Here is a 14,444-nt window from a genome sequence, read left to right as displayed (position 1 = left end):
TTTCCTATTCAGTCATCTATTCACTTGCTCAGTTTTTGACGATGGTACATGATAGTACGCGTCTCAGAGCAATAGTGGTTGTGGAAGGTCAACCAAATTGCTACTTTGCACTCGTCGCTTAGGAGATAACCTTGGAAACGATTGTGTCGGAGTTTCGAGAGAGTTCGAAACCATCGTACTGCTTTGAACAAGGGATGGTTGGTTCTGGACAACTCCAACGGTGCTTTGTGCTGTGTGCCGATCGATCCACAATCCTCTTGACCGATCAGCAGAGGCTTATTGGTGAGGGTCAGACATAAGTCTTGGTGCGTACCACCATGTTTGCAAGTGCTCGGCAGTGGTTTCAAAAATTTGTTGGGATTGTAAAGTGCGGAACTGTTTGAGATTGAGATGAGCAAAGGCAACATCACTTGCGGAACCTCCTTGCTCGTGGTGACACCAAAGTCCGGGTCAAACTCTTTCAAAATCCAGTAAAGGTGCGCAAGCACTGAATCAGGGAACATATGTTTCAAAGCTCAGGCATTATCACCAACAGTCGTCGGTGTTGCGTTCACGAGGGGTAAGTTTTAGACTCGGAGATACGTCCTTCTCGAAGAGAGAGCGGGGCGGATGGGGGAGTTGTAAAAAGAGCACACTCAAGAGATGAGGGGAGCCGCTCATGATCTGCGGTGGGGCATGCTACGACAAGCGCATTCTGCAAAGGCCATCTTGAAAAGCTCCCCGACAATTACAAAAGTGAGGGTTACCCCACACACGGTTGTTGGAAAAGACAATCAATAACTGCCCCTATTTCTTGTTATTCAAACGTTTAAACAACGTGAAACAGAGTCGACACTACCCCCGTTTGACGCGTTAATGGACAAGTGGAACAAAATAACCTCACACTGGGAAAAAGATGTTTCCTGAAGAGTTTTAACAACGCCCAGAGTTGAGTGTGCGCGCACGTGACTTCACAGTAAACCAGTGGTAGCCATGAAAACGAAACTGGAACATTTCATAGTGACGAAAACATGGCTTTTCTCTCCTCTATTGACACTATATAATTGAGCTTCATCTGCTCACTCAGTTGTCTGCTCAGCATCAAGGCCCAATTTCACAACCAATTCTACCTGACAACTTACATCACCAGAGGAAGTCATGCTTTATGAAATTTCTTCCGGTACAGGCCCTATCTTTGAAAATTTACGGAGCAAGAGCAGCCACCATCAATGAGAGTCTACTAACTCACGTGACAACCTTATTGTTTGGCTACGTGACACCTTCATTGACTCGGGAATAGAGGTTATTTGCCATGACTTTGTGTCCATCGGCATTAACGTTTCGCTTGACACCTCTCGCGTGAACCATCCAAGGCTTTTCAGAGTTTCCACTGGCTTATAGAAATCAGTATTCTATCTAACTATATAAAATTTACTTGAACTTCTTTCCAAACATGATAACTTGCAATTGATCGTACAAGGAAATGACACCGGCACCGGCAACACCTCTCAAGATGTTAGCACCGCAGCCCTTGAAAAGAGACTTGACACCTTCAGCGGCAATAACCTTTCTAGCACAGTCGAGAGCACCGTTGTACTTGACGGCTTGACCTGAGGTCATCATCATACGTCTTCTAACGGTATCCAATGGGTACGAAGCAGTAGAGGCACCGGTGGTGACGGCCCAACCCAAGAGGAACGAGGCCAAGAACGAGCCTTGCAATGGACCAACCAAGACAACTGGTTTCAACGAATCGTAGAGACCAAAGTAGAGACCTCTGTAGACAATGATACCAACAACGGAAGGACCGAAACCTCTGTAAAGACCGGCAATACCGTCGGAAGCCAAGGTCTTCTTGTAAACATCAATCAAACCGTTAAACTCTCTACCTTTACCGTCGCCTTTAGCAGACTTGGCGTCGTTGGCCAACCTGGTTCTGGCATAGTCCAAGGAGTAGACAAAGGCCAACGAAGTGGCACCGGCCAAACCACCAGAGGCCAAGTTACCTGCAAACCAGGTCCAGTAACCCTCATCTTTCTTGAAACCAAACATGGCCTTGAACTTGTCCTTGAAAGCAAAGTTCAAAGCTTGTGTTGGGAAGTATCTGATAACATTGGCGGTGTTACCTCTCCAAAAGGCAATGAGACCTTCATCTGCGGCCGTTCTTCTGAAACAGTCCCCGATACCAGTGTATGGGTGGGACAATCTACCTTGCTTCAACATCTCATCTTGATTCTGAATCAACAACTTGACTCTCTCAATTGGTGCTGCGGCAGTCTTGGAGATTGCGGCGGAGACACCTCCCATAAGGAAATCGACTAAGAAGTTACTCTTTTCAGCTGCCATTGTAGTATTGAATATGTAAACGGGGTTGCTTGGGTGAAATAAAAGGGGAGAAAAAAAAGAAGAGTGTGTAAAAAAGAGGAACAGGAATCAGGAAAAGTTTTCGACATTTTATAAGGAAAAACTTTTTCTCTTTCAGAAACTGCAATAGAGTTGAGCGAATAATTTTCTGATAAAAAGTTTTTTATTTTTGTATATTTCTGTTTTTTTTTATGCAACAACGGTGTTATTGGTGTCGTTTGAGTCGGGAGGTCATGCTGGATAATGTGAATACTATGCCAATGATGATGGATCAACCACCAACGGCTTAACGAGGAGGACTCCCGACTCAAAGACCCGTGTTGTTGGCACTTTTGTAGCTAGAGCTGGCGCCGTGACACACGACTTTCTGGTTATCGCGGTGATTTACGGAATAAAAAAAAATTCATGTAGGAACTGACAATGCACGGTTTTTATTGGCCAATTAGTGCCACCTATATAGAGGGAGAGAAAATTGTTAGACCTGGGCCAACGCAACGGCTCGGTACTGGTGACTCCCTCCCCATCCTATGTGTCCCTGCTGACCCCTCCAAGCAGCGCACATCCCAATGCCAATGCCAGTGCCCAATTGAACCTCACTTCATTCGCTCACTTTCTCCCCATTCCCATCGCTCGATTTTGTGGTATTTTCCACCTGAAAAATTTGAGCCAAAGAGCCAGTGCGCCTCGACACGCGCCATTAATCTTTTCTCGCTCCATCTCATCAACTGTTAGTTTTCTATAATCTACACTGTCTATCTATTTCTCTCGCTAATCATTGAAATGCGTCTCTGGTTTTCATCAAATACCTCCATTTGGATGGTTTCCGTCAGCAAGTCGGAGTGGTGGCGGAAGCTCTTGCTTTTCCTTCGCATTTGAGCGAGGAACCCCGGTGGTGGCGTGTGCGGCGTCGTGGCCTGGTTGCTCATGTCGACCCTATCGTCGGAGACGCGATGGTCCATGCTCATCCGGTTGACCACTGCGCTTGAGTAGGCGCTGATCTTTGGCCTATCGGGGTCTGTTGGGTCATAGTTGGCAGGGTACGGGTCGAAATCGCCTCTTTGCACGCACTCCCTGATGATGTCTTCGTCCTTGGGAAAGTACAATTTCTGTAAAATGTCATAGAAGAACCTTGGAAGTAGGCACACCAAGATTCCAATGAAGATGACCGCCCAGAACGCGGTCATGCCAAACACTTGCGCCGCCGCCTTGTAGAACTCCTGCGACGAGTACTCCGACGACGACCAGAGCCCCGTCCAGATAAACACAATGAGGATCGAGATGCCAATGATTAGCGAGCTGAGCCAGTCCCACCGACGTTGGTGGAAAAGCAAGTACAAGTTGCAACTTGTGCATGCAATGACTGTAACAGGCACCCCGACCCAGAACCTATGGTCGACCGGTTTCCCGTTCTCCCCAGGAAACAGCGTCTTGTACATCAAGTAAGGGAAAAAGAAGGAAATGGCACTCTGGTATATTCCGTCAAGACAGTAAATGTAAAACTTTAAATCGCTCATTTCGTTTCTCAAAATACCCGAGCGGTATAGTTGCGGCACAAGGAGACTCACTTTTGCGCTCACGTCTTGGTCAAAGATGCCCATGAAGATGACGGGAAGCGACGTGAATGCCAAGTTGTAGAACATGAGATAGGTAAACTCAAACAAGTACGTCCCGTCAAAGTCGCAGTAGATCCCGTACCAGAACAAGGCTATGTTGAAGATGATGTTTTTGTAGAAGAACGACGGGATCATTTCGCTGAAGCGTTTGTAGGACCACCGGCCGTGGGTGAGCAACAACCGCGCGAGGAACCGAAACTGGCCAAACGCATAATCAGAGGACATCACCGCTTGCCGGCCTTCTTCTCCCGCGATCCCCACACCGACATCCGCGGCTTGAATCATGGCCACGTCGTTGGACCCGTCTCCAATCGCCAAGGTCATGACATCCAACGTGTCCTTGACTAGCTTGACCACTGCGGCTTTCTGTGCGGGCGACACCCGGCAGCACAACACGGCTCTGCATTTTTTGCAGAGCAAGAGGAATTTCCGTTTGGTGTCGCGGTTCATCAAGGCAAGCTTTAATGCGTCCCCGTCAATAACCACGCCAAACCGGGCATCTGGAGCAGTGTGATCACCAATGGCAGCCTCTTGCTCGTCGATGGTGCCTTCCATGTTGAAGTGGCGGTTCAAGTAAAAGCTGATAACATTGTCGATGATTTGCGCCTCGGCGTTGCCAAAGCCTAGCTCGAGGCCCATCTTTTCTGTTTCCTCGCTAGAATAAGCAGTTTTGATCACGAGCAAGTCCATCTCGTTGCCCAATAAATTACACGAAAAGCCAATGTTGATCGCAGTCTCGACCTTGTCGCCAGTCAAGACCCACAACTTGATCCCGGCCTCGGCCAATAACGAGATGGCATCGGGGACCCCATCTTGTAACCGGTCTTCAATCGCGGTACCCCCAAGCAACACCAACTCCTGCTCGATAGCGTCCGCCACTTGTTCCATCTTGCCCTCTCTATCCTCCAACGAGGACGCCGCCACCTGGTGCCGTTTGTTCCACTCGGTGTACTGCTCCCACGTCAACTCTCGCTCGGCAATGCACAATGTCCGCAACCCCTCCGTGGCGTACTCCTCAAGGTCCCTAGCAGTGGCCTCGAGCATCTCCGGGTCGTTCTCGGTCTTGGACAACCGCTCATAAATAATGCTATCTGCACCTTTGCAGAGCAACAACGCCCTGGGCGGGTCACTCGGTATCTTGATAATAGTGCTCATTCTCTTTCTTGTGGAGTTAAACTCCAACGTGTTCAACACCTGGTACTCCTTGCACGTGCCAAACTCGTCCACCAAAAAGCCCTTTTTCGTGGTGCCTTTGAAATTGAACCCCAAGGAGCGGGCAGTGCCCACTAGCGCGGCCTCATCGGGGGATTGCGCTTTCAACACCAACTTGTGCGGGTTCTTTTCGCTCTGCTCGGCCAAGACCGAGTGGCACAATGCCAACGCCAACATGAAATGGTAGCCAGCCTCCTGTTGGTCTTCACCCGCAGCACCCAAGAGATCGTCAACAAACTTCAGCGAAACAAACGTGATTTCGTCATCGTAGGTGGTGCTTTTGAGCAACCCGCGCAACTTGTCAACCATCTCCACTTTATCCTCTGCAATCATCGCACGTTCATGCGCTGCCTCGGCTTCAACATCCACACCTTGACGTTTTCTCAACCCTGCCAACGCCTCTGTATACGCACGGCCATACGAGACACCGTTTATCGTACACTTTTTAAACTCCATCACGTTTTGCGTCAATGTCCCCGTCTTGTCACTAAATATATACTCAATCTGGCCCAAGTCGTCACTAATGGACCACGATTTCGGGGTGCACGGGAAATCCAACTTTGGATAGTACATCCCCACGTCGGAGTATATGAAAAACGCCTGCGCCGTTTTAATAATTTCAATGGTGATGTACAACGAGATGGGAACCAATGACTGGTACAATATCACCGCGACAAAGAACCCCACGAGCCCGTTGAGCGCGGGGGTGCCCGCAATGGTGCCAAACTCAAAGTAGTCCCGCGACGTCCCTGTTTTCCTATAATACAACCCATTGACTAAGCCCGAGACGAAACAAATGATAAACAACAAGAGAAAGTTCAACAAGACATAGTAGTTCAACTCCTTGGACATGCGCGATTGCTTTGTTGGCGTGACCCCGGCGTTGAGCATGATCTTGGTGTCGTCTCCGGTAAACACCACTATCCCAATAACCCATTTGGTGTTTCTCAAAGAGCATCCACGTAGAAGCAAGTTGTTGATAGTGACGGGCTCCTCTAGTGGGTGCCCGTTGCGAGCAGTGTATTTCAAGTTGCCCTCGTATGAGTAGAGGTTTGCATGCGGGCCCTCTGAGTCAATTTGGAACGACTTGTCGATCAAGTCGTCGGCTTTGGTGATTTTGTCATCGACTGAAGAGTACTTTAATGCTTGTTTGACCTTGAGGTTTGTCTCCCCATCGAGGTTCTTTGTCTCGACAAAGCAACAGTTGTCGTCGTCACTCGTGGATAGAATCACCACATCGGCGGGGACCTCGTCGTTGTTGTAGATACGCAAGAGGTCCCCCACTCTGACATCTTTCCAGCACTTGCGAACAAATTTTAGAGTCTTTGGTTGTGCCTGTCCCGAGGACCGTGGTTTGTGAAACGATTGTCGAATGGTTTCGCCAAACGGATCAATCGAGTTTCGCGGAGTGACAACATCACTTTCAAACGACTTTCGTGCTTCTCCCTCCTGGATGTTGTTTTCACGGTTGTGCTTTTCCCTCGCTCTATTCGCCCTTCCTTCCTTTGTGAGGCTGCTCTTCAGTGCTCCCCAGAACTTGACCAACAACTTTGTGTTCCACTTTTTGAACCTCCTCCAGAGAGACACTTTTTCATCATTCACGTTTCGGTTTTCATAGTGGTAGTCCGAGTCATGCACTTGTTCCAAAATATGCGTATGCTGGTTGTTCACTTCCAAGTCCGTGATTGTCCTCCTGGAGTCCTCTACGGCGTCCTTTATCGCGGTGATAATGACAATGACAATCAACGGCACCGCCGCCATTGACGGTGAGGGGACACCAAAGATCTGGAACGCACCCAAGATAATCAACGCAAGGAAATAAATATTGGCAATGTTGTGGAAAAACTGGTTGAATATGTTTTTCGGTAAGAACGTGAGTGGGGTGTACTTTGTCGTTCTGATCTTGTTCCTGGGGTAGTTGGTGTTTGGCTTGCCCGTCTCCATGTCTGTAAACTGTTCAGGGAGCTCTCTGTTGAACACCACTGTGCGCTTCTCCAGCTTTCTGTTTTTAGAATCCCCTTCCGGCGCGTCTTTGTTGCTGTCAGAGTCCGAGTCACGGTGGTGGAGCTCGGGGAAGTCAATCGAGTGAGTGTTTGGTTTCCTGATGGACTTGATCCTCCCTTTCAACAGTCGGTGGTGGTGCCCCTTGTCGTTGCGGTGTGGATGTAGTATCTTGTTCAAGGTCCTGGACCGGCCCACGCCTGTTTTGGCCAGATCGGGTCTCCCGTTTTTGTCTCTGAACGTGCCCCACCGGTGTCTTCTGGTGGCCAAGTCTTCATGCAGTCCCGACACCTCTGCTGTGTTTTCAGCTTCCTCCGCCTTGGGTTTCTGGTACACTTCATCCTCCAATATCACGTCGTCCAAAAAGGGAGACTTTGGCGATTTGGAAAACCGGTGCTTTGACGGGGAAACCGACGACGAAGACGACGACGAGGGGGGTGTTTGGTTGGACCCCAATTGAAACTTCAAACGAGAGCTTTTCCCGTTGTCGAATGAGTCTGCGGCAAGCTTTGGCGTGGGTGGCATGGAATCATCAGAGTATGAGTCGTGGTTGGCCAGGCTGGCCGAGCCGTGGTACGACAAACGGCCCTTGTCAAAGTGCGCTTCCAACGGTGATTTCAAGATTGAGCCATCATCGTCTTCCAACTCGGCGCTGTGATCACTAAAGGGACTCGTCTGTGCCCTGCTTTTATCACGACTCACCATGGTGCTGTAATTCTACTCAATGGGTCTGCGGTATTTTCGCAATCTTTCCATCCGATCCGGATCTTAGGTGAGATCTGGCAGTGAAAAGATACCAGTAGGTGAATGTGAAGCAGCGCGTTTGACTTTCGAAAGTCAACCTCAGCAATACAAACAACAGATCTTGGATTCACCGGTTTGGTTGTAAAAAAAAAAGCCAGGCCCTTGACCTTTTTCAGAGAAACACGATTCTTTTAATAAAGCCCGAAATATAAAATATTAAAAGAAAAAAAAAAAAAGATTAAAATTTCATTACGGGTTGACATGATTACGGGGTTTGACTGAGAGACCCCCTTCCTCTTGTCAGCCATCTTACTACCTGGCCTTCAGGCGCTTTTCAGTCTACCAGAGCAGTTGCTTTTGCTTAGTGGATGGTCCTTGACTGCACATCGCCTGCCCGTGAAGTAGCAAGGGGGCTGCGTGGTGTGGGCATCTGACCAACGTCATTTCTAACCGGGAACCTGCGGCACGAAGAGTTCGCTTTTCCTTTTCTTTTTTTTTTTTTTTTATTGCCGCTTTCTCTTTCGGTCAATATCAAAACTGCATTCGTGGAAATTCCGTTTTCACCAGGATATGCGGTGTTTATACTGAGACCATAGCATCGGGACAATAGCTAGGTTATGGGATCTGTATGTGATCACGACCATAAGTGGACTGTCTTGTTCTCATTGGTGGAGTTAACCACCACAAAAGAGTCCGAGATTCTCTATTTTCTTTTTGTTTTTTTTTTTCAAGAATGTTCGGGATCGGTTAGTTCAGATTCGGGGCTGGGAGCAACGGCCGTGTTTGGTTAACAAACGACGCGTTGGGTTGAGTTTGTTCTCCATCACCTGGATACATTTACCCTCGACAGGCCTGTGGTGGCCACCCGAATATGAGGTTGTAAACAAGCCCTGCGAAGCAGACCCGCCAGATCTCAAAATCTTATTGTTGAGACTACTATTAATAGGTGAACTTACTCGTAGCAGTATACGGTACAACGACTAGTTCTGTCCACACACATATGATAAAAGATCATCATTCATTATCTAAAAAAAAAAAAAACCCTCTGGTGTAGTTCCCATGCCTTGTAAACAGCTCATTCCTTTCTCGTCGCGTATTTGGCAGTCCATTCCTTTGCCACTTCGACGGCCTTCTTTTCGTCCCGCTTCCAGTCTTCGGCAACATCATTCGCCAAAGGGTCGTCCGGGTTTGGTGCGCCCAACAAGGCCTGTATGCTCAACAAGATGGTTCTGATCTGCAATGCCGGCGACCAGTTGTCCTTGAGCACGTCTAAACATATTCTCCCCAACTTGTCGATATTGGGATGGTAGATCTTGGTCAAAAAGCGCACTTTTGGGGCACACATGGGGTAGTCGTCAGGTAAATAGAGCTCGAGGTGGAACACTCCTTCAGCGTAGGGGGACTGGCTCGGCCCGTCGATTGTCACTTCAAAGTATCGAAGGTTGTCTTCGCTTGGCGTCGCGGTGATCCCCGGGACTGGGTCACTTACTAACCGCTCGGTCTCCTTGAGGATTCGTTTGGGAAGTGCAGCCATTAATTAGTGTGGAGGCTGTAAAATTGGGTGTCAAAAAAGACACCAGTGGTTGGTGATTTTCCCTCTCTGTTATCACCTTGCTCGCCCTCGTTTGTACAAAGTCGTGCAAGCGCTGTCAAAATCGGCCAATAGGTCAAGAGTGAAGATTTCCCTCGAAGCTGTTGCTAGCCCCACTCACGTCACTAATGAGGCAAAGCATGGGTCAGGGGTCGCCAATGTCCCACAAGTTTATCGTGGGCACCATCGCAGTACTTGTTGGAGTCTATGCCGCGCACAAAGTTGGCTCTGATTTCCAGTTTGTCAAATACGAACCACACTCTCCCGAGGAAGTCGAGCGCAGGCAAAGGGAGAAAGTCCCAGTCAAGATGACTGTTCTGGACTCTGCAACTTTAGAGCTAACTCCGGAGGCAAAGTCGAGGATACAAAAGAAGATGCAACAGGAGCAGCGAGGCCAGAATGAGCGAGATTGAGTCAACTGGGTATGGTTTACTTGGCACTGGCAATGCGTGAGCTGACACTGTAGCACCAGAATGAGACTGAAGGGAAAAGAGAGAACAATTGCAATGGTCTGTCCCCATTAAACCAGCGGTAGCTGTGTAAAAGTCTTTATTCTCACGCATCCTTCTCCTAAGGGGCGCGATATCATGGTGCTGAGTCAGAATGGGATAGTGATACTTTTTATAGCATTTTCGCAACAAAATTTGCCAAAATACTTTCACATGTAAATGACATCTCCTCTATACACTAACCTATCCACTTCGAAAATTCATGTACAACAAGTTGTACTCATTTTTCAAATCGTACACCGCCTTTTCATTCCTTTTGTAGCCCAATTCCTTCAAGATCAAGTCGCACCCAACCAACTGCTTTCCAGTCAAGTGCTGCTCATCCGAAATCTCCTCAATCAAGGTCAAGGAAAACTTCTTTGGCTTGAAAATCTTCAACACTTTGGTCAAGACTGTGATCACGTCCACTGTTTCGTTAAAGGGGTAGTTGGTTTCAAACGACGCGTAGCTCCAGCCCGACTCGGGAGTTATGTGGAGCGTGTAGTAGTACCCACCGGCAACGTTGGAACAGATGGAGTTGGAAGAGTAGCCACAGGGAGTAAATGCAAAGGCATCGTTGATGAACTCAAAATTGGCGCTAGCCTGGAGGCAGTTGTCGTCAGTCTTGCAATCCATGCAGTCCTCGTCTTCGGAAACGTCCGACAACGAAGGCGAAGGCAAATGAGTATTGACCCTTGGCGATTGGAAAACCGTGTCCAACTCTGTCTCCATCATGGTTTCCCAGCCTAGCTCGTGTCCCAAATCATCCTGCTCGCCAATATCGTCACCTGGTTTTCTCGAGTAGATAAACTTGGACGCACACTCCGGGTCCAACTCAGTCATCAATATTTCAAAAGTCTGGTCTGCGCTGCTGCCAGCCAGAGGGTGGTCTTGCTCTTCTCCTCCTACATAAAGATACCAATGGTCGTCGCTGTCAAAGTTGCCCACGACGTAGGACTTGCCCAAGCTAAAGTGCTGGTTCAACAACGACACCTCGTGTTTCCAGTCCTTGTGCACGTGGATCTGTTTCTCGGGGAACATGAAAGATCTTCTTGAGTAGAAGACTCGGTAGATTTCCTTGCTGCCCATTGCGCAGATGGACTGCGCCATTGTGAACAACTCCTCCAAGCATGCTAGCGTAGTGGTGGTACCGCACGTTTTCAAGATCAACTTGTGTGGGAACACAAACAACGACGATTCACTCAACAAGTACGCGTCCATGTACCTGGACGATTTCATGGACAAGATCTTGCAGCTGACCAAGTCCAACATCTTGGCCCAAGACTCTCTCGCGATAGAGCGCAAACCTCCCACTGGTGCGCTCTCGGGCAAGACACTCTCCGACTTCCAAAACCAAATCTCCAACAACTTTTCTGGACCTTCAAAGGCAAACGTGGAGTCTAAGTTGATCGATAGTTCATGGTCGACAAACGGTTCGGGGCAAGCAGGAGTGGCCATAGCGAAACTTACTCTTGTGGGGTTCGCTTATTGAAACGGAGAAGTAGCAAGAAACGTTCCAATTGGTAAACTGTGGAGGTGGGTTGCTTTTTTGATGTCAGCGGTGTTTCTCAGGTAAGAATTTGAACGACACGATCGGCGTAGGTGTGATTGTAAGAGTTGCACTTGCTCTGGTAGTACTTTATATTTTCGGCGTTACCCGGGCTCGATCAATCTATTGATAAAAAATAGGCTTTTTCGTAGTGGTTTCTTTGGCATATAAGCACTTTTCACGGAGACTTCAACAAGGACTCAAAAAGACTTTGTTTTTGAAATCGACTTGAAGTAACAGCTCCTGTTTTGTTTGACACGAGACGACGATGGCTTGAAAAGTCTTTTTCGCTGCAAAATTTATGAAAGGGACGATGCGGCCTGTGCTGAGTTCTAACCAGGAGCTCTCTATTATTCAATACTAAAACTCGGACGAAAAGATAAACGGGGGGAGTTTTGGTGATTGCTTTGGGGATGAATGGGTGAATTGGTTGTAAAAAAAAAAAGAAGAAAAATCTCAGCTCTATTATTGCGCAACGTTACTGCAGGCGTGGTGAAAAAAAAAAAAAAAAAAAAAAACAGAGAAAAAGTGACTCTATTCTGCGCAGTGGTGGTAACAGCAAAGCTGCGTACAACGTGAACGGGACAAGGGCAAACACACTGCACAGGGTGATCTTAAGAAATTGCTCTGTTGCACAATGGACGAGTTTGCAAACGCCACCAGCCTCAATGGTCGCACGACCGTTATCTCCATTGGCCTCAAAAGGAAACAAGAATACTCTATTTCATTGGTTACACTGCATCTGTTTAATCTAAACACTTGCCACGATTTCGCTTGCATTTCGCAACACCTCAACCATTCTAATACACTCTTTTCTCTTCTGCACAGTGAGTTCATTCTCCTTGACCAAGTCGGGCAACTCAGGGTTGCTGTACATTTTCTCCAACAACTCCTTCTGGATCTCGTCCTTGGACTTGTTGATCAATTTCAACATGATCGCCTTGGGGACGATGTCAGCGACTGTTCTCTTGACAATATTATAGTACGATGAGATCAACAATTTGATCACTTCTGTCTCCATGGTTTCTCTCTCGGTCATTGTACCCGTTGCTCTCAACACCGGTGGCGGGGCCTCCATCTGCTGCAATCTCTTTTTGTTCTTGGAAGAGAAAAAGCCACCAAAGAATCCATTTGATGACTCCTCCGGCCTGGCAGAGTTTGCTGGGTGTTGTGGGTGTTGTGGTTGTTGTTGTTGTTGTTGCTGCTGTGGCACCGGTTTCCCAGTCTTTGGATCAACTTGCACTTGAGGCTTTGGGTGGAACTTCTCCTCTACAAACGCCATAGCTTGGGTTCCGGTCAACAAGTCAGGGTGTGCTGTGTTGACATACGTTTCCTCGGACTTGATCAAGTCAGTGACAAACTCATTTGTTGGCACCAACGCTTCTCTTAGGTACTGGATGAAATGGTTGGACAACTGTTCCTTCAACGCAGGGTATCTAGTGTATTGCGGTTGGTTAATGATTTGCGACAAGATGCGAACCAACTCGTCAAAGATCAAATTGATGCATCGAATCGATGGCTCCTCCATTCTCTTGATTTGCTGCTTAACCAAAACTGTAAACGCAGCAGTGCCCACAAACAACGACGGAGCCGAACCCGAGGTGTTGTGCAAGATTGTTCTGATATCGGCGTCTCTGATCTGGTCAAACGGGTCCAACGCATTGATCCCGTTTTTGTAGATTTCATGAAACACAAACGAGATCCGCGCGCCGCCGCTCAACTCTTGCGAGCTCAACTCCTTCGACTCACCATCCAAGATCCCCGTGTAGTCCTTGGTAAAGTTTGTAATCATGCTCAACGCAATGGACGCGGGCGACTCTGCCATCTCGGGTCCCAACAAACTCAACTCGTTCAGGTACTTTTTCAACGAGTGCTCAATCTTCATTTTGATATCCGGCAACGTGCTCTTGATGTGGTGGAGCAAGATGCCGTTCAATTTCTTGGCAAGATAGGGCGTGCCGCAGAACTGGGCCTTGGCTCTGTAGGAAGGGTGGTTTTCAAAGAAATTGGCCTCATTAGCCAACGCTTGTCGAATGGTCTTTTTCGTTTCAATGTCCTTTTGCCCTCTGTTGATGACTGGCACATAGCCAAATCTCAACGGAATCACCCTTCCAGCCAAGATATCAATAACGTCGGTGCCTTGGTCCATCAAGTCGACTTTGGTCAAGACACCAATAGTACGCGAGCCCTCAGGGTCAACCTCCCTGGCCAACTTCAACCCGTCCGAGTTGGCCAAATCCGTGTTTGCCGCGTTTACCGACAAGATGATGGCGTTGGGCTTGGAAATAAACTTCATAATCATGTCTCTGATTTGCTTCTCAATATCCTTTGGCTGGTCTCCAACGGGCACTTTTGTCAAACCGGGCAAGTCCACCAACGTCAATGTCAACACGTGGGGCGAGTAGATTCTCAAATTGATGGGCACGGGCGAGATACCCAAGTTCTTACCGGTCTTGGCGTCCGTTTCACGCACAATTTCAGTCCTGATGTCTTCAAAGTTGTAAAACTTTTTACCTGGGAGATGCAAAAACTCCCCCCACTCGTCAGGGTTGTCTTCCTTCTGCCCGCCGCCTTCATTCGCTTCGATATCGAGTAGCTCTTGTTTGTTTTTAGGGGTGGCTCTTCTATTGGTCAACTGCAAAACCAACGGTCTTCTAGTGACAATACCCGTGCCTCGTGGAAGAAAGTCTCTCCCTACAATGTTCTCCAACACTGAAGATTTGCCCGAGGATTGCGATCCCACAACGGTGATCTGAGGCAAGTCGACTGGTGACTGCGAGCCGCCGCCCAATGGAGCCAAAGCATCCTGCAACTTGTTGATTGTAGCAATCAAGCCCTCATCCATGATTGATAATGGCGGAGTGAGGTTGGACAGTTTTGGAGTAGGGCGATAACAATCTGTA

The 14,444-nt window shown here is 48.1% G+C and overlaps 6 protein-coding genes across 6 annotated transcripts; 1 reads left to right on the top strand and 5 right to left on the bottom strand. All coding sequences in view use genetic code 12, as the record gives it.

The window, feature by feature from the left end:
- Nucleotides 1-1,410: 1,410 nt before the first annotated feature.
- Nucleotides 1,411-2,325, bottom strand: LODBEIA_P31290 (uncharacterized protein; the record flags this gene model as incomplete). Its single annotated transcript, XM_066973205.1, has 1 exon — nt 1,411-2,325. The coding sequence occupies one exon, from the start codon at nt 2,323-2,325 to the stop codon at nt 1,411-1,413; it is 915 nt and encodes a 304-aa protein (XP_066830067.1).
- A 770-nt stretch (nt 2,326-3,095) lies between these two features.
- On the bottom strand, nt 3,096-7,874 carry LODBEIA_P31280 (uncharacterized protein; the record flags this gene model as incomplete). Its single annotated transcript, XM_066973204.1, has 1 exon — nt 3,096-7,874. The coding sequence occupies one exon, from the start codon at nt 7,872-7,874 to the stop codon at nt 3,096-3,098; it is 4,779 nt and encodes a 1,592-aa protein (XP_066830066.1).
- A 1,114-nt stretch (nt 7,875-8,988) lies between these two features.
- LODBEIA_P31270 (uncharacterized protein) lies at nt 8,989-9,447 on the bottom strand (the record flags this gene model as incomplete). The annotated part of the gene is made up of 1 exon (XM_066973203.1): nt 8,989-9,447. One exon carries the CDS (start codon nt 9,445-9,447, stop codon nt 8,989-8,991), a length of 459 nt encoding a protein of 152 aa, XP_066830065.1.
- Nucleotides 9,448-9,632: 185 nt separating this feature from the next.
- On the top strand, nt 9,633-9,917 carry LODBEIA_P31260 (uncharacterized protein; the record flags this gene model as incomplete). Its single annotated transcript, XM_066973202.1, has 1 exon — nt 9,633-9,917. The coding sequence occupies one exon, from the start codon at nt 9,633-9,635 to the stop codon at nt 9,915-9,917; it is 285 nt and encodes a 94-aa protein (XP_066830064.1).
- A 279-nt stretch (nt 9,918-10,196) lies between these two features.
- On the bottom strand, nt 10,197-11,450 carry LODBEIA_P31250 (uncharacterized protein; the record flags this gene model as incomplete). Its single annotated transcript, XM_066973201.1, has 1 exon — nt 10,197-11,450. One exon carries the CDS (start codon nt 11,448-11,450, stop codon nt 10,197-10,199), a length of 1,254 nt encoding a protein of 417 aa, XP_066830063.1.
- Nucleotides 11,451-12,292: 842 nt separating this feature from the next.
- On the bottom strand, nt 12,293-14,386 carry LODBEIA_P31240 (uncharacterized protein; the record flags this gene model as incomplete). The annotated part of the gene is made up of 1 exon (XM_066973200.1): nt 12,293-14,386. One exon carries the CDS (start codon nt 14,384-14,386, stop codon nt 12,293-12,295), a length of 2,094 nt encoding a protein of 697 aa, XP_066830062.1.
- Nucleotides 14,387-14,444: the final 58 nt, after the last annotated feature.

This window comes from Lodderomyces beijingensis (genome assembly GCF_963989305.1).
Source record: "Lodderomyces beijingensis strain CBS 14171 genome assembly, chromosome: 4".
Classification (NCBI taxonomy): Eukaryota; Fungi; Ascomycota; class Pichiomycetes; order Serinales; family Debaryomycetaceae; genus Lodderomyces; species Lodderomyces beijingensis.
The sequence above is the reverse complement of the archived record's forward strand: the minus strand, read 5'-3'. Positions and strand labels throughout refer to the sequence as shown.